General features: G+C 29.5%; 1 protein-coding gene across 1 annotated transcript in view; it reads right to left on the bottom strand.

The window, feature by feature from the left end:
* LOC119607026 overlaps positions 1 to 25,077 on the bottom strand; it is a 39,514-nt gene extending 14,437 nt beyond the window's left edge. Inside the window, exon 1 of the mRNA XM_037960743.1 lies at positions 22,146 to 25,077. Within this exon, the coding sequence (XP_037816671.1) occupies positions 22,146 to 23,222 (1,077 nt within the window). The 5' untranslated portion in view covers positions 23,223 to 25,077. The remainder of the gene's footprint in view (positions 1 to 22,145) is intronic.
* Between the last annotated feature and the right edge of the window lie 240 nt (positions 25,078 to 25,317).

Here is a 25,317-nt window from a genome sequence, read left to right as displayed (position 1 = left end):
AAATAACTTAGTCCCCATTCTACCAAGATTTTTGGATATAAGTATGTGTATCGTATACTAAGTTCGGTTTAAAGACCATATGTATATCAAAAGAAAGGTATTTAAATGGTTGTCAAAAAGAAGTTTATTAAAACTTATTTGAAGCCAACAACTATTGTCATGTTGCAATATAAATACCATTTGTTTGAAGCACACAACTACACTAATCAAAGGACTAACAAAGATATTACATTTAGATAGTTACGCAGACTTTATTTATACAATTATATAATTTATATAAAAGAAAACAATAATAATATTTATTATAAAATACTTATAATAATAATATATACATACATATTGAATTGCAACCATAGCTGGACAACAGAAAAAGTTTAAACAAAAATGTTGCGTTTGAATATAGATTTTGTCAAAAATGATGGTTATACCTATTAACATGATTGTGATGACCATAATGTTTTGTTTTTTATTTGTTTATTTTGGGGGGAAGTAGAAGTAGAAACCTAACGACTCACTTCAACAACAATTTTTTGATTTAGAATGTGTTAAGTCGTTGCATTCATGCAAATCATTTGTTAAGAGCTGAGAGATTGATTGATTGACTGATAGTTTTTGATTGATTTGATTTGATTGATTGATCCTCCAATTAAAAGAAGAAGGCGTGCTTTTAAATTTGATTTATTTGTTATTTTTTCAAACGTTATAAATGTTACTAAAAAATTATTGGCTTAAGAACTATTAAAAGAGTAAAAGATTTAATGAATTGTTTAAAAGAAAATGAAAAAAAGAAATTGTTAATTAATTGATTAATAATAAAGGATTTAAAGTATAAAGTAAGGTGTTATAAATAAAATTTAATGTAAATAGTATAAATAGTTTAATTAGTATGTTTATTTTTAAGTTTTGAAAGGCTTTGGCACACATCTACAAACATATATTTACACTTAAACATATTTAGAACTCTAAGTTTTTATATGTGTTTGTATATGTGTGTCAGTTTAAGTTTATAATTGTATACCATTGGAAAGTGTATTGTTGTGGGGTTTCTTTAAAAATGTATGATTTTATATAAATAGTATTCGGCTAAAACAAATATGTTTTTGTTTCTTAATTTAGTTTTAAATTACATTTTACTACGTAATCAACAAATTAACAGTTAATGAAACTAGTTTGGAATCGTTTAAAATAAAAAAATTTAATCGATCATATTAACTTATGTACATTGTACTAAATTTATTATTACACGAATGTACAATTTATGGTTATACACACTCACACACACATACACATACATAAAATTAAACGTATACGATTTAGTAAAAGTAGTCTTCTACTGGTGATAGCGTTCCAAATTGTTCATGATTTAGCAAGTTCAATATGATTGATAAAAGTTCTCAATGTTGGTCACTCCTTCAATTTGTTTATCAAAAATTAGCTATTGATTTGAAGGACATAATCTTAAGATCGTTATTAATCTTACTGTCTGTTTAGATCTGCTTTGCGAAGGCCCCAGATATCTGTCAAACTCAAATCTTTGATCAATCTCTAAGACATATGTTCGATATGTTATAGAATATAATCTAAATTAGAACATAACTGCCGGAGACATGATAAGAAAGACGTTTAGCTTTATCTTTCCTTATTCGAGCAATTCAATATGATCGGTAGAAGTTCTCCTAATACCCTTCCCAATGTTGATCAGATCTTTTAAATCCAAACTTCAATTTAATGATCAATATTATACGGCTGAGTTAAAGAACATAAATTTATTTGGCTTTTGAAGGATTTAACTCTCACTGTTTGTGTAAATCGAGTTTTTGAAGGCCCTTAGATATCTAAAGGACCCATAGTTTTGTTTAATCATTAAATCAACTAAATTAGAACATAAATGTCTAACTTGGTTAGAGATCTCAAGATTACTGATATTATTAACAGAAAGAAATCTTTAAACATCAAACTAATGTCTTCAAAATAAGCCGATAATTTGTTAAACTTAACCGTTTTATCATCATTACATTAAAACTGCCTTATCGTGCGTAAAATAAACATTCAATGGAATTTATTATTACTTTAAACTATAGGTTAAGATATTTAGAAGAAGAATCAATATACATCAGAGGATAAATCTTTATTGCGATGCTAATAGATAAAACTTTTAACTTGGTTATCAATCTCAAGTCTCCAGATATTTTAACAGAAACAAAACTTTAAACGTCAAATTAATGTCTTCAAAATAAGCCGATAATTGTTTACATCTTACTGTTTATCATTATTACTTAAACGCTGCATTATCCACTAAACTGCTTTATCAAGTGTGATATAAACAATCAATAGAATTTATAATTATGTATTTTTAATTATAGCTTAAGATATCGCGAAAATATCTTATATAAAACTTTTAGGATTACGCACTGTAACAACGGTGGTTTTCGTACTTTAGGCAAATGTATCTTGTGATGGAGAAATTTGAAGTCTGATTCGGATTAAGCGATCCACAATCCATTAGAAAAGTATAGTTAATTGCCTGGGTTTTGAATTTTTTATAATTTTGTCTCTTGTGTTAAAAACATCAATTTGTTATTGAAACCTTAAGACAAACCTGCACTAAAAACGGAAACGATTTGGGTGACTTATTACCAAAACTCCAAAGCTGGGTGTATCAAAAAGTTGAATATTTAACATTGAAAAGAGAAATATCTTCTATACTATTATTTAGTTCTTGAATAGCAGATTTCACATAAAACACAGATTTGTTAAATCTTTTGATATTTCCTATTATGGAAATGTATTTTGATTTGATTCATTAACCATTATACTTAAGCAAAATTAACTAAAATACCCCGAACTACTGGGAATTTAACTAAGAGTTTTGGTCTTTTGATATTGAAATGACATCACTTAAACGTTTATCCTACAAGTTACAGTAGTTCAATTAATTTATGTAGAATGTTTTGCTTTCAAATAGACAAAATATTGCAAACATTTTCAAGGATATTAAAAGTTATTTATTCAGATCAATGCACCCACAATCCTTTTGCATACAATTAGACATTCCATTCTTGATTTCTCAAAAAAAAAAAAAAAAAAAAACATCAATTTCAAAACAATCACAGACCGGTTAAGTGGTGGGTGATTGTTGATTGCGATTGATGTATGTTCTTATAAGTTTAAAGACTTTACTTATACATATGCATACGCAATTGTGTATGTGTGTGTTGCGGCGAGTATATCTAAGACACACATTTTAATATATATTTGTGGCCAGACATTTGTTTTTTTTGTTTGTTTGATGTAAAAAAAAATAGAACTGTCATTAACAATAACTAATCAATAACTTACCGACACACCTGTAATAATATAAAAAAAAGAAATGCATTTTAAAATACAAAAACTATTTTACACACTTACACTTACTCTCACACATCCCCACATACACACACTCACAGATTTACATAAATATTTAAATGAAATTTTTGTTGCATTTTTTTTTCTTAAAGAAATTCTTTGCATATTTGATTTGTAAGGAATGTATGTGTGTTAATACAGTGTTGCCAATTATAGAGAGAATTATCTTTATTGGAAGGTTTTGAATGTCTTGAATTTTTTAACTGTAACAAGCGATTATACTAAATAGTTTTTAGAGTATATAGAGAATTTTCAAAAATTGTTAAGCGAGCAGTACGTATAGGTAAAAGAAGACACATTGATGACCTCACAGAAGTGGCGGAAAATGAGGCTAATATTGGTGATACACGCACGGGTTTTGTAATCTTAAAGAAACTTGTTCTTAAGAGAATGAGAATGACATTTCCGAACTTTACTTCGGGAATTACTTATGTTCCATTAATGTGAAAGTTTAGAAAACTGAGCCATTCCCTAAAGAATCGGATGATAATATCTTCAAGATCGTAAAGGGAAAGCGAGCTGAGGATTTACACAATTGAATAGGAATATAAAAGACAATATTCAATCGCATTAATCAAGGTTCGAACTCTTTCCTGATACAAAGAGGAGCTTGGCAAGAATATATATTATTTTATAGTCTGATGGGAGATCTTCTGATTTCAAAAAAAGGAGCAATAGTCGCGGACCAAAATTAGTCGGCATCCACTTAGGCTTCTTCTTACTTTCGCCTTTATAGAAGTTCCGGTCGAATATCAAATATGGAATATGGAAGATAAACATCTATAATCTTTAGTTTCTGAGATATGGTATCAATCTAATCAAGAAGTGGACCGTTTGCACACTAAGTTCGCTAATCGTATGATATGCCGTCTTGACTTTAGACTTACGAAACTATCAACAACATGCATTGTACTGAGGGGATAATCTACTATGAAGTCAGCCACTCCCTGCGGATTTACAGATCTTTTGAGAATCGATTGGATAATAGGTAATTGGAATGCTTCGGAACAAAGATCCTATTATAGTGGGAACGTATAATCCGGTACATCTCTCGGGCTGTACAACCTGAATAATATTCTTAGGAAAATATTTCCCATTTCCTGGTGTAGAATCATCTCAATCATCAGATCTGCTGTTGTAAGCTGATCAACCGAAAGTGTTAGCTGATTACAGATACTCTGCACGGAAATGAACAAATAAGGTACCCAAATAAGCATTGACAAACCATTTGGGAGAGCACTTAGGTGGCTATAATGTACTTCGCTTCAAATCGAAACGTGCGAAGTTACCACAGAATTGTTGTTATAAAAACAACCACATGGCATTTGATTTGATACCGAAGCTCTGTAGAATTTCAATTGAATTATGTAGACATATCGTGTGAAACAAACTAAGATCTATTGCATAAAATCGGATTTGCATACGTTTGGCTTTGTTCTGAAGATGTAATGTTCATGAAAACGTACAATTTTCCAAATTCCCTTTGCAACCTTGTATAAATGGATGGAACATACTCTACAATTGGAGCATTTGGACGTAATCTTTTTCACTAAAAAGGGCTGCAAGCTGGAAATATTATACTATCTGGTTAGTGCAATGTTGTTGAGTACGGCAATAAGTCAAGATCGGTCTATCACATCTGCTGCCACAAGATGACGTATGTATACACCTATGGAATAGTAATAAGTACGTAAACGAGTTGGCTACATGGAGAATATGATAAAGTTATCAAACAATCATTGAGATCACGAAGTTATATGGGCAACTCGGCCATGTGCGGTATTCGCAACATATGAATGTTACTAAGTTGGATATACATATTCAAAAGTTGTGTGAAATCGTTTGCCTTCTACGTATGTGAATCTTGGACTTCGGCTCGATGTAATCTCAAGCAATGCAAGTCTTCATTTACCTTTGTTTACGCCGAATTCTTAAAATGATCCGGTCAAATACTATCAGCAACTTTGATCACAATACGGGTTCACTAGAAAGGAAATAGACTGGAAACCGTAGGTTTGCCGTAGAAACGTCGATAGCTGGAAAGGGAAGTAGTAAAAACCAACATGTCGTGGAACAAATAAATGAGATAGGAAAGCAATCGGCCCCATGTTCCTGATAGGAACAGAGATGATAGCCCTCTAGAGTTAGAAAGCGAAAAAAAATCCGGAAATTGGGTAACACATTTTTGTGTGTGTTTTAGTAAAGCTTCTGGCATGATAAATGATCTGGTCAAACACTATCAGCAACTTTGATCACAATACGGGTTCACTAGAAAGGAAATAGACTGGAAACCGTAGGTTTGCCGTAGAAACGTCGATAGCTGGAAAGGGAAGTAGTAAAAACCAACATGTCGTGGAACAAATAAATGGGATAGGAATGCAATCGGCCCCATGTTCCTGATAGGAACAGAGATGATAGCCCTCTAGAGTTAGAAAGCGAAAAAAATCCGGAAATTGGGTAACACATTTTTGTGTGTGTTTTAGTAAAGCTTCTGGCATGATAAATGATCTGGTCAAACACTATCAGCAACTTTGATCACAATACGGGTTCACTAGAAAGGAAATAGACTGGAAACCGTAGGTTTGCCGTAGAAACGTCGATAGCTGGAAAGGGAAGTAGTAAAAACCAACATGTCGTGGAACAAATAAATGGGATAGGAATGCAATCGGCCCCATGTTCCTGATAGGAACAGAGATGATAGCCCTCTAGAGTTAGAAAGCGAAAAAATCCGGAAATTGGGTAACACATTTTTGTGTGTGTTTTAGTAATGCTTCTGGCAACACTGGTGTTAAGGGTAAGTTTAAGAGTGTTTCAAGTTTGTAGGCATAAGAAAATGCAAATTAACTCTTTTTCTTTGGGTTTATAACTAAACTAACACTTTCGTTCCAGGTGTTCTTCACACACACTCACACATACTTACACACCAGAGAATTACATTTTTGTTAATTTAAAAGAGAATTAAATTTAAATAAAAATATGTAAAAATAATAATAACAATAATTATGTTAGAATAATACTTAAACAGAGAGAGATAGATAGAGAAAAAAAGCGAGCGAGAGAGATCATAGAGAGAGAGAAAGAGTGAGTGAAATTAACAAATAAAACTAATTATTATATAGATTGTCTGGTGTCAGCTGCTCTCGTGTATTGTAGATTTTTTATTAATATTTTTTTAGATGTTTTATAATTAATTGAGATGTTTCTTTGGCTTTTAGATAAATTGTAGCAGTTGTCTATTAAGTAGTAGCAGTAATATTATTTTCCTCAGTTAGATGGTTGGGTTATTTATTTATAGCTTTTTTGTTTGTTTTTCTATATATTATAATTTAATACGGTTTTACTTTACCACTTGTTTCAACTTGTGAATGTTCCACAAAAAATTTACTTACATATAATTGTAAATAAGGATATAAAAGGATAATAGTAATAATCATAATAATAACAATTTGTGATTGTATTTCAATTCAGCTGTGGTCGAATATAGTACATACGAATAAAATTACCTGTACATAGGTCTAAGGTTATATATGTATGTTAATATGTATGGGTATAAGTAGGTCATCATATTACATACATATATACTACATTATACCTTATGTAAAGTAGTGGTAAGTTTTTTTTTGCGTTTTTTTGTAGCTTTTTATTTTATTTGTTTTTGTTTTATTATTTTAAGTTGAGTTTTTTTTGGATTGGTTTGGCCTTTTTTTGCTTTTTGTGGAATTTAATTCGCATATTGAATCAAGTTGAGCTCCTAGATCGAAAACGGGAATGAGAGGCAAGCAAGCTTAACAGAATCTTTGGGAAAACTTGATACCGTTTTTTGTTTGTTTTTTAATATGGTTTTTGTTTTGGTTAATACTAACATTGGTTTTAAGTTTTTTTATAATAATTGAGTTTTTATTTTGGTTCTTTTTTTGGTTGTTAATTATTGTTAAACATTGATTTGAACTAAATGTACTACAATTATGTATGTAAATTATGTACACAACAAAAATTTTGTACGTTTTTTAAACGTAAATGTAAATAAATGTAAATTAAGTGTAAATACGTTTATGTTGTAAACAATGTAATTCTGTTAAAGTAAATGTTAAAGAGCGCTAGAGAAAGTAAAAGAGAAATGTTATGAAAATGTTTAAAACTAAAATGAGTTGAATGTAATTGTTTAAGGAATAAAAGGGAGTGACAGTAATTGTGAAAGAAAGAGAGAGAGAAAGGCTTGTTTACATATGTATGTATACAAAGTGTATATGTTGGAGAAAGATAGAGAGAGACTAAGGTATACGCAAATGAGTAAAACTGTGTAAGAAATGAAAGAATGGGTCTGAATATAACGTTTAAAGACATGATTGAGTGTGAGTGAAAGAGAGAGAGTGCCATGATTTTATATGTAAACCAAATGTTTGAGAGAAATTAACGTGTAAGCAAATGAGCAAAATTATATGTGATCATTTAACTGTTTAATTAATGAGTGAACAGGTTTGGATATAATGAGAAAAGGAGAGAGAGGGAGCGAGAGTGACATGTTTCACATGTAAACATAGTGTTTAATTTGAGTATAACTAAATGAAACCGTTATAGGTGGAAAAAGAGACACTAACGTAAAGGTAAATGAGCGTAAAATTATTATGTTAATGTACGTTTAAGTTTTGGATTTGTATGTATTTATGCTAATACTACTAACAGTGAAATGTTATTAACATTATTGGTGCCGTTATGCTGTGTATGTATACAAGTCTCCTATTTTAAAAGGGAGGTTTTCTCTTTATTATTTTAGCTTTTGTTTTTGTTTTATTTTAACAACAAATACTACTATTGAGTGTGAGAAAGAAAGAGAGCGAGATATATATATATATATAGGAGAGAGTTAGAATGATAAAAACTTGAAGTGAATCAATGTAAGGAAAATGCTTGTAAACCATACCTAAAAAATTAAAATTTAAAACAAACTAGTTTTACTAAATATTTACATACTATTTTTTATTTGTTGTTGTTTTTTATAAAAATATAAATAAATAATAATTTATTGAAACAAAAATAGTTTTTGTGACTTATATTACTCTCACAAACAAGCGGGTTACTCTTTTAAACCCGAAGAAATTGCCAACTTGTTAAGGTGAGAGTATACTAACTAAAGTGTTTAGTTGTGTTAAACAAGGTGAAGTGATTGTGAAAATTAACGTTTTTGTTTTGTCTTTTTTTTTTTTTGAAAATAACTTAAAAAACTTAAAGAAATTTATAAAAATTAATATTTTTTCACAATTTCAATTAACTTTTATAAACAAATGCTCTACTATGGTGTCTAGTTTTAAAAAGAAAATTAAAAAAATATATTTGAAAGAAAAAACAATTAATATTATTAAATCACTAATCATTCTAAAAGAAAAATGTTTTTTAGTAGTTAATTTTATCAATAATAAAAATAGTATGCATTGTATGTATTTACAAGCATTTTCACTGTACGTTAAAACTTCAAAAAAAAAAACAAAATTAAAAATTATATTTAATTCTAGTTAAATTTAGGTGAAAACAAACAAAAATTTTGTTCAAAATTATAATCATTCTTAGGCTCGGAACTTACTGTCCATATATTTTTTTTTGATTTTTGTTATATACAAGAGAGAGAAGATAGTTATTGGACAACAACGTACCAAGTACGGAGGCGTATGATCAATAAGAGTTTTTTTTTATAAATGTGTTAACAGCGAGCGGCATTTTTTTATATATTTTTTTTTTGGTTCAAATTTTTTTACATTTGTTAGTTAATAGCAACAAAATGTTTCAGTTATATAAATGTATATATAAAGGTGAATTGATTCGTTGTTTTTTTAGTTGTTGGGTTTGGTAGATGATTTTGGTTGACAGGTTGTTGTTGTTTGTTTACACAGGTTGTTATATATATATACATTTTTTGGCAACGTACATGGAAGGCAGGTGAAAATTATATATATATTTTTGTTTGATTAGCACATTAACAATAAAAAAAGGGGGAAAGAAATAATTTTGTGTTTGTGTTAAGTTTTTTTTTTTATTTTTTGTTAGATTTTAGTTTTTTTAGGAAATCCAATTACGAAATTTGCCACATAAAAATAATGAAAGCAGTCAAAGTGTTTTGTTATTGATGCCGTCATTTAATTAGCTTATAAGTGGGTAGTAGTAGTAGTAGTATGCAGTAGCAGTAAGGGCGTTTAGCGCGTCATCATTTTAGTTATACTAATGAATGAACTATTTATTAGTTAGTTTAGTCTATATATGTATTACTACTCGTCAAGTCGTAAATGTGTTTGTTTGGTGTTTTAGATGTTTCTCTTTTTGTGGGTAGGAGGTATAGGTGGTAGATGTGTTTTAATGGTGTTAAGGAAATGTTTGGCAAAACAATTTCCACAATTATTTATTTTTTGAAAAAAAAAAATAATAAAAGAAAAAACAACAATTTATTTATTATTATAAAAACGCTTAGAATGACATAAAAGCCATATAAAAAATATGTTTATATAAATATTTATATTTATATATATAAGTTACATATACATAGCGAAAATATATATGTGTTTAATTGTTACCTACACTTGTGCTCATATAACTAAGATCGCTATATATTTACATCTGTAAGAAAAAAACAATTTAGCTGAGAAATGTTCAAGAATTTGAAATGATTTTAAAATTACCAAAGATTAGCTAAATTTCTGTTTTCAAAATTCTATTAACAAAATTTTAGAAAATTTAAATTATATTTAAGTTACCAAAGTCAGATGTAAAAGTATACATTGCCTATGACTTTTTTAAAACGGTTATTGTGCTGAATAAAACCACAACTAGAACAGAACTAAAACAGAACTAGAACTGAACTAAAACTGAATTAGAACTGAACTAGAACTGAACGAGATCTGAATTAGAACTGAACTAGAACTAACCTAGAACTGAGCTAGAACTGAACTAGAACTGAACTAGAACTGAACTAGAACTGAACTAGAACTGAACTAGAACTCAACTAGAACTGAACTTGAACTGAACTAGAACTGAACTAGAACTGAACTAGAACTGAACTAGAACTGAACTAGAACTGAACTAGAACTGAACTAGAACTGAACTAGAACTGAACTGAACTGAACTAGAACTGAACTAGAACTGAACTAGAACTGAACTAGAACTGAACTAGAACTGAACTAGAACTGAACTAGAACTGAACTAGAACTGAACTAGAACTGAACTAGAACTGAACTAGAACTGAACTAGAACTGAACTAGAACTGAACTAGAACTGAACTAGAACTGAACTAGAACTGAACTAGAACTGAACTAGAACTGAACTAGAACTGAACTAGAACTGAACTAGAACTGAACTAGAACTGAACTAGAACTGAACTAGAACTGAACTAGAACTGAACTAGAACTGAACTAGAACTGAACTAGAACTGAACTAGAACTGAACTAGAACTGAACTAGAACTGAACTAGAACTGAACTAGAACTGAACTAGAACTGAACTAGAACTGAACTAGAACTGAACTAGAACTGAACTAGAACTGAACTAGAACTGAACTAGAACTGAACTAGAACTGAACTTGAACTGAACTAGAACTGAACTAGAACTGAACTAGAACTGAACTGAACTAGAACTGAACTGGAACTGAACTAGAACTGAACTAGAACTGAACTAGAACTGAACTAGAACTAAACTAGAACTGAACTAGAACTGAACTAGAGCTGAACTAGAACTGAACTAGAACTGTACTAGAACTGTACTAGAACTGAACTAAAACTGAACTAAAACTGAACTAGAACTGAACTAGAACTGAACTAGAACTGAACTAGAACTGAACTAGAACTGAACTAGAACTGAACTAGAACTGAACTAGAACTGAACTAGAACTGAACTAGAACTGAACTAGAACTGAACTAGAACTGAACTAGAACTGAACTAGAACTGAACTAGAACTGTACTAGAACTGTACTAGAACTGTACTAGAACTGAACTAGAACTGAACTAGAACTGAACTAGAACTGAACTAGAACTGAAATAGAACTGAACTGAATCGAATTACAACTGATCTATAGCAAATTTCCTACTGATTTGAGAGATCTAAAAGAGATCTAGACCTGATCTTAAACTCAACTACACAATTATAACTGCTTCAGGACTGATCTAAAAGTGATCTAGAACTGTTGTAGAACTTAAATGGAATTGATTAACAATTTATCTACAATGGAACTAGAACTGATTAACAACTAAACTTGAACTGATTTAGGACTGAACTACTTACAACTGAAGGCATTTAACTGTTTCCAATATGTTTTTATAGTCGTTGAGTTTATTTATAGATCTTATTCTAAATTAACGATCAAATTATCCTAGTATGAGACTGGGCATATGACTTAATTATGTAAGCACAAGTGTATTATTATGTAAATAGTTTAAAATTGTTAACAAATGATGAACAAAACACATCATACCCGTATGAAAAATTGTAGCGAAATAAATGTTGTATGTATGCCGTCGGTTGTTTTTTTTTTTTTTTTTTTTTTGATTGAGAGAAGTTGTGACAAAAATACATACACTTTTTTTTGATTTTTAATTAATTTTTTTTGGATTCTTCACTTGTTGTGTAAGTGGGCTAAAAAAACTAAATTATTTGTTGAGTTTAATGAAATTATTTCAAAATTATAGGTGATAAATGAAACTAAAAAAAAAGGGAAAATATAAATTATAATTTAAAAAGGAACTTAACTATAAATTGATAACTACTGTTAGAAAACTAAGGTTTTTTTTGTTTTTAGCTATTAAATAAATTTGTTTTATGGTAACGGAGCGGGGGGTAGAACTCAGTTTTTTCTTTGGTTTAAGCGATACTACCATAATTTTAAGGTGAAAAGTTTTTTTTTTGGTGCGAAAATCTACTGTATTATTGCAAATTGTAGGGTTTTTTTAAATTGATAAGATGTATAGGGTTTTCAGCTAGAAGTGTGGGAAACAAATATCTACATTTAAAAAAAGGGTTTAAAAGGTTTAAGGAGAAAATAAAGAGATAGTAAGAGTAAGGTTTTAGTTAAATTAGGAGAGAAATAGAGAGAGAGAGCGAGAGAGGGAAAAGGTTTAAGTTAAAAAACTACTTTATATATAAACTATATATGTATGTACTATATAAGAACTAGTATAAGAGTTTATTTACTAAGTAAATATTATATACATATAGCTATGTATAAATTGCTGGTGGTGGTTAGATAATGATCTTGTAGGTTTGGTTTAAATAATAGGATCTAGTAATAGTTGTAGTTATAAGATTAAAGTTAAGCATTGGCAGTATAACCTTTAAATGTTTTGGTTGTTTTTAAAATACTAAAAAAAAAACATTTTTTTTGGAATTTTTATAAAATGTAAACTGGTGTGTGTTGGTTTAACTATTTTGTAGAATTTTTAAAACTATTTGGAATACTATTTATACAATATTATTGTTATTAAAATGTTGGACTAAAGTTTACAGGAACAACTGACTGTATAAAATACAAACTAAGTAGAAAAAAATTAGTTAAAAAGTAGCATAAATTATAAAAAATAACAAAATTAAAGAGAGAGAGAGCGGGAGAGCGGTTAATTGGTCTAGGACAGCTACAGTATTTTTACAACAGGAGTACTGCAAATAAATTTACATTTTACAAAAGACTCTTTTTACTTTTATAGAAAAAAGAGCGAGAGAGAGAGAGTGTGTGATAGAAATCTAGAGCTAGAGCGAGAGGTTTTAAAACTAGGGTCAGCTAATTAATAAAACTATTTTATTTAATTTTTTTAAGTGTGGTAGTAGTAGTAGTAATTGGTAAAAAGTTTGAAAGAGAGATTTATAGGCCGTTCTTTTTTTAATATTTTTTTTTTACTTAGGAGACTGATATTTTCTTTTTTTCAAAAAGAGAGAGAAAGTATAATAATAATAATAATAAAAGAAAACAAAACGAAACAAAAACGAACGAACGAAAAAAATAAAAAAAATAATATTACCCATGACTCAGGCGGATAACGAGGAAATGGAGCTATTTCTTTGGTTGCTACATTACTAGGCAACTCAAGTCTTCCACCTAATTTTCGTAGCTTTCTTCTTCTCGCCACCCGAGATTTCGATCTTAGCATCAATGCTGCCTGCATCTTTAATGCTGATTTTTTACAATCACTCTATGCGTAACTAAATCGGAACTGTAACAGTGACTATATAACAAGCTGATGAAGAGAATTTTTGATTTTTTATTTATTATTCTTTAAATTAATAATTTTAACGCCAATACGTAAACAAACTACTCGCTCTTTTGGGGTTTTTTATAATAATTTAATAACTTTTAAATCGAGCAGTCGAGCAGTTGAGTGTTGAGTTTTCTTAATATTTAATTGTTTCTTTTTTTTTTGGTTTTTGGTTTTAGTTTGCTTAGAGAGTTGAATGCTGCTTAGACGTCTGTGACTGTGTTTTAGAGAAGAACTAGAATTTATGTTCTTCAGGAGCCCTATGTAAAACTGAAGGCGTTTGTTTTAATTTTATTATTATAATTATTGTTAATTTGAAAAAAATTATAATAAAATTTCATATTTTTTTTGGGGGATTTTTTATACTTTGAGTATTTTAAAATAGTCTTAGGTTAATATAATAATAAAGTAGTAAGTATGTAGAGTTAAAACCTGACAATTATCTATATTTATATATAGAAGAGAGAAGAGTATAACTGCTCTCGGGGCTTTCTTGCTAGCTTTTGTATGTATAACAAACGTTTAGCTCTAAGTGCTATAAAAAAAGGCTGTTGTTGTTGTTGTTAATAGCAGGCTTTGGTTTTTCCTGTTAAAGCTGCTAGTTGTTGTTGTTGTTTTCTGTAGTTATTAACGTTAATACTTTAGTTGTTGTTGTCGTTATCTGTAGTTATCGTTGTTGTTATTAATAATTATCACAAACTTTTGCTGTGGCGTTTGTTGTTGCTTTTGCTGCTATGTTGTTTTTTGTATATAATTTTGTACTTTCCAACGATGATGTTTCTGTCTACGTTGACCCTTGCGTCGTCTACGTCTACCACGCCGACGCAACCACCAGTTTAAACGTAATTGTGCGCACGTACACAACAGTCGTCGATACATAAACTTGAGATTTTCTTAAAAATTTACTAATTTATTTTAGAACTAATAAGACCAGACTAAAACGTTTTTGTTCATAAACTTAAAATAAAGTTATTATTATTTTTTTTTTAATTTAAAGTTGCAACGAGATTAAGTTTTTAGTTTTTTTTCTATATATATATAAACAGTAAATAAGTTATGTAGTTATGTTTTGTTATAAATGTATATTGTTGTTGTTATGTATATAATTCTTTTATATTTTGTAATTTTTTAAAAAATGGCGGTGAAGGCGTATGTAAAAATTCATTATTATTAATTGCTGCTGCTTTTTTGCCGTTGTTGTTGTTATTATTTCATTTTAACGATATGTATGCTTTAGTAATTTCCTGTAATTGCTTTTGTTTGTTAGAATTTTTTAAATTCTTTACATCTTTACAGCTTAATTTAGCATTTAATCGCATTTTCATTTTACTTTTCACTTTTCTTTTATAATTTAGTTTCATTTATTTATTTTTATCTACTTTGCTTCTTGGTTTTACACTCACTTTTCTTCTTTTTCTTAAATGTTAGCTTTGTTTTTGTAGGGTTTCTTTTTTTTGGTTACTCAAACCTTAAAAAAACAAAATCTTCTCTCACTCGTTTACAAACAAACACCTACACAAGCATATACTTTTTTTCCAAAAAATGGCCGCTTCTTTTCCTGTTTTGCTATTTCTTCTATTTATAGGAAAATAAACATGTTTATGCAAGTGTTTGTTTGTTTATCAAAATAAACATTGTTGTTTTCTTTTTTATTAAATCTTCATTTAAATTTGTTAAGTTTGTTTATTTAAGGCAAATAATTTAATTTATTATTTATTTAAATTGTTGGTTTCATTTTGTTAAAATTTAATTTTAGGCAACAAGTTTTCTATTTAAAAAAAAGAAGTTTTTGTTATTGTTTTAAACACATTTGCTTTGTTACTTTTTTACTAAATGGCAAACAATATATATAATAGTATTTTATTATTAAATAAATGCTAAATATACAAACTAAAATGTTTTCCAAAAATATTTATAAAAATGTAAAGAAAACTGTGTGAAAGTATGGTTTCCATTGTTTTGTGTGTATTACAATTGCCAATGTTAACCTTCCGAAAAAAGTAGACAATTTTCTATTGTCTAATTTTGGCAACACAACGAAATTTATTGTTCTCTCTTTTCTAACACCCACAATAATTTAATAAAATTATAGTGTTTAATTGCTAAATATTATATAAAATTATAAAATTTAATTTTCCAAAATTACTATCAAAATAATTTTTAAATATTTTTAAAAATTATTTATTCTTTAACAATTGTTAAGAGAATTACAAATAACTCATACTTCTAGTATCTGCAGTATGAACTACGGGTGGTATGAGTAATTTTTTTATTTATTAAGAATTAAATATTACTTATACCACCCGCTTTACTAAATGAATGATTCTCGAGTTAAAGGAAAGGATTTTTCTCTAAAACCTCGAATATTTTTATAAAGATTTCCTTTTTTTTAAATCAAAAATAGTTTTCAATCAAAATTTGGCAAAAAGTTTTCATTTTTATTAGAAAAAATCTAAATTTTTAATAAAAATCTGATTTTACTGAATTTTCACAAAAATCGATTATTTTACTAAAAATTTGAGTTTTCACTCAAAATTGAATTTTTTTTATCAATAATTAGGTTTTTTTTTACTAAAATTTAGATTTTTTTCTAAAAATTAAAATTTTTTTACTAAAAAAAAATTTAAAAAATAAATTTTTTCGCTAAAAAATCTATTTTTTACTAAAAATAAAATTTTTGCTAAAAATCCAACAAATTTGATTTTTTGCTAAAAATATTATTTTTTACTAAAAAGTAAGATTTTTTAACTAAAATTTTAAATTTTCACTAAAAATCAAAATTTTCTCAAAAAATCTGAATTTTTATGAAAAATTCGAATTTTTACTAAAAATCCAATTTTTTGCTAATTTAACCTGTTTTTTTTACTAAAGATCTGAATTTTTACTAAAAATCACTAAAAAAAACACTAAATTTTAAATGCAATTCACACTAAAATTTAATTTTTTCACTGAAATCTAAAAATGCGGTTTGTAAGCAAACCCATCGTTTTCATCAAAATCAAATTTTTCTCTAAAAATCCATTTTTTAAAATTCGATTTTTTATAAAAATTTACTAATAATCTGCAGCCGTAAAATCGGTTGCAGATCTGCTAATAAACCTGCAATTCCGAATATAACAAATAACTTTAATCCCTTCCATTACTTTCCATCAAAAATCATTTTTATACGAAACTAACAATACCCAGTGTGCTTCGCGACCCTAAAAACTATACAATTAAGGAATCTTTTTACAATTTTTCATATGAACTTTTTATGGGAAGAACCACTAGCTAGTCCGTAATTTACATATGTATACCCATACAATTTCATAAGGATTTCAATGTTGCCCGTCTAATTTAACGGTTCTAGCTCTAATAGTTTCCCAGATATTTGAATTTTTGTATTTAATTCATTTGGGAGGTGCTACGGTCGGCCATTTTTCCCCCAAATGTTCACTTGGATGTCAAAATTGTTAGAGCAAAATTTGGGGATTATAGATCTTATAGTTTCTCAGAACTCTAACTGTTGCAGTTTAATAAATATATTCTTGACAATTTATTATAAAAAGTATTCTATAGTTCCCTATAAGGAGTCTAGGATCAAGTGTGGACCGATTGTGTGAACATATTCCCAACAAATATTCCCAAATTATCTGCCCTCTACATCCTGTTAAGAATCAATCATCCCTTGTTCAACACTTAGACAAACATGCGATGGCTGGATTATCTTAGAATCTGATTTGGTCTACGACCAGCAAATTTGTATATTTTTTCCCCAAAAAGTTCCTTTAAACATATAATTTAAATGTATTCTAAAAAATTAACAAAAATAAATCGCGTAAATGTCTTAAATAAGCGTCCTATGGTGAAAATGACAAAAATCGTTAAACATTTTAAAAAGCCTAAGACCTAATCTAATACAATCCTAAGTTTTGCTTATAACTCTCTTAAACTTTAGCAGCTATTTCGGTTTGAAAATCAATTTCCTACAGGACGTATGATTAATATTAATTAATGACTTAAAATGGAAATTTAACTATAACTTTAGATGTAATTCTACTTCTAAGATTTTTGAAATAGTTCCTCAAAGCTATTGTAATAAGGGTTACAATTTTTAACAAAATTGAACTTTACTTAAAAGTAAACTGATAACAAATTTAAAGAAAAATAACCACACCCTTTCTTTAAAACTACATTTGCCAACTTTATAACAAACCTTAAATTACAAATAAATAAATAAATAAAATGCTTTAATTTTTAATATCTTTTGTAATTAGTTTCTTCATTTCGTTAGCTATTTAAACATTAAAATGTATTCTAAATGATTATTTTAGTCATAATTAAGAGATTTATTTCGAGATTAAAATTTCGTTTGCAGCAGTTTTTCTCTATACATGTAGTTTTACTTTAAACATTTTTAGTTATTTTTTTTTTTTCGAATACATAACAAAATGTTGTAGGATTTTATGATATCAGTAAAACAGTTTAGCTGTTGAAATAGCATCCATATAGTAGGTATTAAGTAGCAGCATTTAGGCAGTATTCCAATTTTTTTTGGATTTTTCTCCTTTAAGGTTTAGTTTTTAGTTTCCATAATGGTGTTTTAAAACACTTTGGGAAATAATTAAAGGTGGATAAAATTGAAATTCATTATAAAACTTTCAAAATCTTTATTTACACAAATTTTAATAAAAGCCCAACTATAAGAATTATTATTACCTTTTTCCTTTTTGTTTAAAATTTTTAAAAATTTCCTTTTGGAGAAAGGTTTGATTTTGTTATAGTATTTATAGTATATTAAGTTGTTATTAAAAACCTCTTTAATAAATCTTTGTCCTTGTATTACAACAAAAGTTATAGTTAAATTTGCATTTGAGGCCATTACTTAATATCAATCATACGTCCTGTAGGAAATTGATATTAAAACCAAGATGACTGCTAAAGCGATTTATGTGAACTACAACTGAACTAGAACTGAACTAGAACTGAACTAGAACTGAACTAGAACTGAACTAGAACTGAACTAGAACTGAACTAGAACTGAACTAGAACTGAACTAGAACTGAACTAGAACTGAACTAGAACTGAACTAGAACTGAACTAGAACTGAACTAGAACTAGAACTGAACTAGAACTGAACTAGAACTGAACTAGAACTAGAACTGAACTAGAACTAGAACTGAACTAGAACTGAACTAGAACTGAACTAGAACTGAACTAGAACTGAACTAGAACTGAACTAGAACTGAACTAGAACTGAACTAGAACTGAACTAGAACTGAACTAGAACTGAACTAGAACTGAACTAGAACTGAACTAGAACTGAACTAGAACTGAACTAGAACTGAACTAGAACTGAACTAGAACTGAACTAGAACTGAACTAGAACTGAACTAGAACTGAACTAGAACTGAACTAGAACTGAACTAGAACTGAACTAGAACTGAACTAGAACTGAACTAGAACTGAACTAGAACTGAACTAGAACTGAACTAGAACTGAACTAGAACTGAACTAGAACTGAACTAGAACTGAACTAGAACTGAACTAGAACTGAACTAGAACTGAACTAGAACTGAACTAGAACTGAACTAGAACTGAACTAGAACTGAACTAGAACTAGAACTGAACTAGAACTAGAACTGAACTAGAACTGAACTAGAACTGAACTAGAACTGAACTAGAACTGAACTAGAAGAACTAGAACTGAACTAGAACTGAACTAGAACTGAACTAGAACTGAACTAGAACTGAACTAGAACTGAACTAGAACTGAACTAGAACTGAACTAGAACTGAACCAGAACTGAACTAGAACTGAACTAGAACTGAACTAGAACTGAACTAGAACTGAACTAGAACTGAACTAGAACTGAACTAGAACTGAACTAGAACTGAACTAGAACTGAACTAGAACTGAACTAGAACTGAACTAGAACTGAACTAGAACTGAACTAGAACTGAACTAGAACTGAACTAGAACTGAACTAGAACTGAACTAGAACTGAACTAGAACTGAACTAGAACTGAACTAGAACTGAACTAGAACTGAACTAGAACTGAACTAGAACTGAACTAGAACTGAACTAGAACTGAACTAGAACTGAACTAGAACTGAACTAGAACTGAACTAGAACTGAACTAGAACTGAACTAGAACTGAACTAGAACTGAACTAGAACTGAACTAGAACTGAACTAGAACTGAACTAGAACTGAACTAGAACTGAACTAGAACTGAACTAGAACTGAACTAGAACTGAACTAGAACTAACAAGATCTGAACTAAAACTGAATGAATGTAAATTTTTAATTAAAAGTTTTTCAGACCAATTTTTAATTTGTTATAAATCCTATAATTATTTCTTTAAGTGTCCACCAAGTTGTCGTCGCTGTTTGGAAAACAAAAAGAAAAACTTTACGTTTTACAAACATGACAACAAGTATAAACTTCAAAACGGAACTAGACACATAGAAACAAACTTATACATAAATGAACAGTATTGAACAAAACCTAAGCAACTTATTTTTCAAATATGAAGAGCTACAACCAAACAGAGTATTCTAATAATAACCTAAAAAGTTTAAAATCGTTTCTCATCACGTAATGAGATAAAGATTGAAACCCCGAACCTATAAGTCGTAGTTTTAAGTTGTTAGGAAAAACTGCTTAGGTTTTAAACAGTACTGTTGCTAAATAGGTTTCTTTCTATATAAACGTCTATAAAATCGCCAAAAAATATAAACAAATATAGTATTTACTATTTATAAAGATAATACAATAAATAAGTATGTGTTGCTCATAGAGTGTGAGTGTGTGTGTTAGGCAAGTTAGTAAGTGTGAGTATTGTGTAAAGAGACCACCACCCAAAAACACTATTTAGGTAATAATGTCTACAGCCCCAAAACGAACCTTAAAACTAATGAGCTGTGTTTTTCGCTTTAAAGTCACTTTCATTTAATAAAAAAACTAAACAACAGAAATTTATATTAGATAAAGAAAATAACAAAGGAACTATAACGTATATAAAAAGGAAAGGAAACACTAGTGAAGGAAAAGGTGGCTTCAAAAAACTATATGTATATAAAGAGAAACATGCGAGAAAACATTATGACACGAAAAAAAAAGAAACAACAAACATGCAACATTGAAAATTACATAGAACATAGAAAATAATAATAAAAACACAACACACACACAATGATACACAAACACACACATACACATGAAAACGAAGCTAGATGTGTAACAACGAATAAATGCGAGTAAGGAACGAAGAAGTTTTGATGGCTATAAAACCGTTATTAAATGATGAAGTATTCAAAAATTTAAAGGTTTAAATGTTTGTGTATATGTGTAGGTAATGTAATGAAAATAATAGTTTGTATATGTGGGATGTTAAATATAAGGTGTGTTAGTTTTTTTGTTATTGCTTTTTTTTCGGTGGTATATAAGTAATCATAATCATAAAAAATTATATGTAATAGCATTTAAAACTACACACACACACATACATACATTGAATTAAAGGTAATAAAAATGAAAAAGAAAACAACACACTTAGAAAAGGACCAAAACTTAAAAATATATTCTTGTTATACGTATAGTAAGTAGTAGTAATAAAAGTAGCACGATTAGTTAGTAAGATTAGTGTTAGTTAGTAATAGAAAAAAAAAAAAACAGAAAGCTAGACACAGTTAGTAAAGGAATAGAGCGTTTTAGAAACGATTCAACACAGGCATGGAAATAATTTTGAAATACTTAGTACTAAGATCAGTCTATGGACTAGTCTTCTGACTGCTCTATGGAGTAGTCTATTGACTACTCTATAGACTAGTCTATTGCATAGTCTACTAACTACTCTATAGGCATGTCTATTTACGAAATTATGAACTGGTCTATGGACTAGCCTACAGACTAGTCTATGAACTAGTTTATGGACTAGATTATGGACTAGTCTATGGACTAGTTTATGGACTAGTCTAGAGACATGTCAAGGAACTAGTATATGCACAAGTCTAGGGACTAGTCTATAGACTAGTTTATAAACTAATCTATGGAGTAGTCTCTGGACTAGCCTATGAACTAGTATATGCACTAGTCCATGGACTATTATATGGACTAGTCTATGTGCTATGGACTAGTCTATGCAGCGTTTAGGATAGACTAGTATATCGCCGAGTCTATTTACTACGCTATTGACTAGTCTATGGATTATACTATTAACTATTCCACAGACTAGTCTATGGACTAGCACATTAACTAATCTATTAACTATATTACAAAATTTTCAATTCCTGTGTCAACGTATTAGTTTCTTTTTTGTTGGGGATTGCGTTAAAGATTTTTAATACATATAATTAGCAAATAAGTACACAGAGAGAATAATTGTGTATAAAGAGAGTAATTAGTACATAAAGAGCGAGAAAGGGCCAGCCTGTTTAAAATTCTTACGACGCTTTGTGTTCATATAAATTTTTATTTATTTTTTTTTTTTTTTGACGAACGTGGTTGTAGTTAAACTTGTTGTTGTTCTTAATTACCTCAATATGTTCACAGACGCAAATACCTTCTTCGCAGTAGGCGCATAATTGAACCTTACGACCGCCCCGGAAGATAATATGAGGATCATCGGTGAGTAAGGGTTCATATTGTTGATGTTGCTGATTGAATTGCAGTTCTTTGAATTGACGCTTAACGCCACTAACTGCAGAGGCGGCGGCAGCATCCAATTCAAAAGCATCACTACGACGCATGCGATAGACACTGCACTTGCGTTCGAGAGGACCGGTGGGTGGCTGCATGTGTTCGTCGTCATCGCATGAATCAATGGCGGCGGTTAGGGGTTGTTTTTCCGCTGCAGCATCGGAAAGTTCATCGCGCGGTTTGGCCACATGACCGGGCGAAGCCATGGGCGTGGCCGGCGTCACTATAATAGAGTCGTGGCAAGGTAAAGCCATTGTTGTGCTGGCCTCCTCCTGTCCAGTCATCGTAGGTGGGGTGTCGCCTGTTAAGTGGTCGCCGGCGACGGCCACGCCCTCTGGCGACGTCGGTGGTGTGGCCTCGACTTGCGAAACCAGCGGCAGCGTAGCGGTGGCCGATTTCGGCAAGTGCGTATAATGGAAGCTGGTGCCACTGCTGCCCGAATGACGATGTACCAATCTAGGCGATACGCGTCCATGCTGATGATGATGCGTATGCTGGGCATCGGGCGTATAGGAGCCCATATGCTGATGGCCCTGTTGATGAGCATGACTATGGGCGTGATGACTATGACCCGGATGTCCCGTATAATGGCCATGGGCATGTGAATGCATTTGCATGTGCAGCACCGATTGTGTGTCGCCCTCATCGATTGGCAGTAGAAGCTTGGATTGAGCCGTATAACTGGCACTAAGCTTGCGTGCCTGAGCCTGCGGTGTACGTAAGTAGTTATTGGGTAATTGGTGGAATTGGCGTGAATGTCGTGTGGGCGTGGAAGCGCCATGTTCGGCTAGGACAATACCCGCTGCCTTCGGTGGATGTAGTTTCGCTTGAAGTTGTTGGGTTTTCTTTTGCTGGCGCTGACGTTGTCGGGCCTGACGTGAGGCCAACGAGGCACCGCCCGCTGCCGCATACATTGTGTTTGAGTTTGTTGTTTATTTATTTTTTTTTTTTGTTTTTTTTCTTTATAAATTTGTAGAGTGTGTGTGTGTAAAATATAAAGCTAACTTAAGTTTGAGTTACCCGGCTAAGTAGTTATAGTATTTGCTTTAAAAATAGTTACTTTAGCTATGTAAAAAATTTGTTGTTGTTTTTAAGGGGTTTCTTTGAGAGAAGTCTACAATATGTTAAAGCTTAGAGTAAGTTTTAAAACTTTCTCTAAAAGCTGGAAGTTACTAGGAGCAAGTGTTGGTTTGGTCTAGAGACAAGGGTGATAATAATTTTTTGATTTGTTTGAATTTGATTTTGTTTTAAGAGAAATTAGCAGACAGATGTAAAAAGTGAGAGAGAGAGAGAGAGAGTTATAGAGAGATAGGAAGTTTGGTCTTATATTTTAAAAGTAGGGAGTTCAGTTAAATGTTATTATTGTTGTAAAATGACATGTACAATTTTGTATGCCAAACACGGAATTTTTTGTTAATTTAAACAGATTTTAATATTTTGGATTTGAGTTTAATAAATCACAAATAAAAGAGTATAAAGTGCTGCTTACAAAAAAGAACTCTCTAAAAAGTTAAGAAGTGCATACTGAAAGGGAATTTTTTTGCTCTAAAAAGATCTCTAGTTTTTATATAATACAGCCAGTTGGTTTGTATGTTATTTTGGGGGGAATTTTAATGATTGTGGAATTTTTTTTTTAAATTCGGTATTTTACATATTATGATAAATAAGTTTTGGTAAAAAACTAACTAAAAAAAGACTACTTAAAATAATTAAAAAAATATTATAAAAAATGGATTTATTTCTTACTATATAATTTACCTAAAAATTTTTAACACGTTCACATTAACAAATATGCTAAATAACATTTAGATTTTATATATAATTTGATGTTTATATTAATTATATTTTGCAATTTTTGAAGAGAATAATAACGAACATTTAGAGTTATATTAAATATTTCGCATAATCTCGTTTTGGGTTTTGAATTAGTTCAATTTATTTTGATACTAAATTGATGATGATGCTAAGCTTTAGCTTGCTTAAGATATTATGTTTAAGGGAGAGTTAGCTAGAGAGTGAGTTAAAAGTGAGTTAAAGTAATAGCATATGATGGAAGACCTCTAAAGGACTGGTCACATGGTCTAAGGTTTTGTTTTAAAATTTTACAGCATAAGCTAAACAAACTATAAATGTTTAATTTAAAACACAAATTTAAATAGCTTAACTAACATTTAATAGAGTTGTTTAATTTTAAACTAATTTATTTAATTAACATTTATAATTCGTTTTAAAATTTAGTTATATTTTAAGTACTGCTTAGTTAAAGTTAATGTTGTATTATGACATATAAAATGTTATAATTTTTTCACTTTTTTTTTGTTTTTTTCTAAAACCAAAAGAAAACAAGTGAAGAAGAGATGTAGCAGGAGTGGGAGTAATAGATAAATGTTTATTAAATGGTTGGTTGATTTCTACGTTGTTAGCTGATGAGTTTTATATGACGTTGCTATTACATGTATCTTAAACATAAACAAATATCTATTAGTAACATGTTTTTTTTTTTTTCTTTTCTTTACTAAACTGCACTCTGTCTATTTGTACTAAAACTGTTATAGTTTTCGCCTTTAAACGAAAAAAAAAAAACTAAACTAAATTGTAATGTAATGAAAAAAATCTACCAGCACAACACAACTGTATATACTTTCTTGCCCCTCTATGTTAGTTTTTTTATTTTCTAGTTACAAATATATAAATCGATAGTTACATAATAATTCCTCTAAAATATCAACAACATTCGCATAAAAAAAAAAGAATTTTATACCCAGTATATAACAAGAAAATAAAAATAAACTCAAAATAAAGATTACATTTAATATTTGTCTCTTTTTTAAATTTCTTTAACTAAATAGTTGTTGTTGTTAGATTTTAGCATTTAATTAACAAACTGCTAAAAAAATTTTATAAATTAATCTTACAAACTAAACTAATTATGCTATAAAAAAGTGTTTTAGGTTTTATTTTTTTAGGTAAAAAGTTAAAAGCTGTAAAAAAGATTTATTTTCAAAATAT

This window comes from Lucilia sericata, unplaced genomic scaffold, assembly GCF_015586225.1.
Source record: "Lucilia sericata isolate MDLA Ls3-8-SP2 unplaced genomic scaffold, ASM1558622v1 Contig000645F_arrow, whole genome shotgun sequence".
NCBI lineage: Eukaryota > Metazoa > Arthropoda > Insecta > Diptera > Calliphoridae > Lucilia > Lucilia sericata.
The sequence above is the reverse complement of the archived record's forward strand: the minus strand, read 5'-3'. Positions and strand labels throughout refer to the sequence as shown.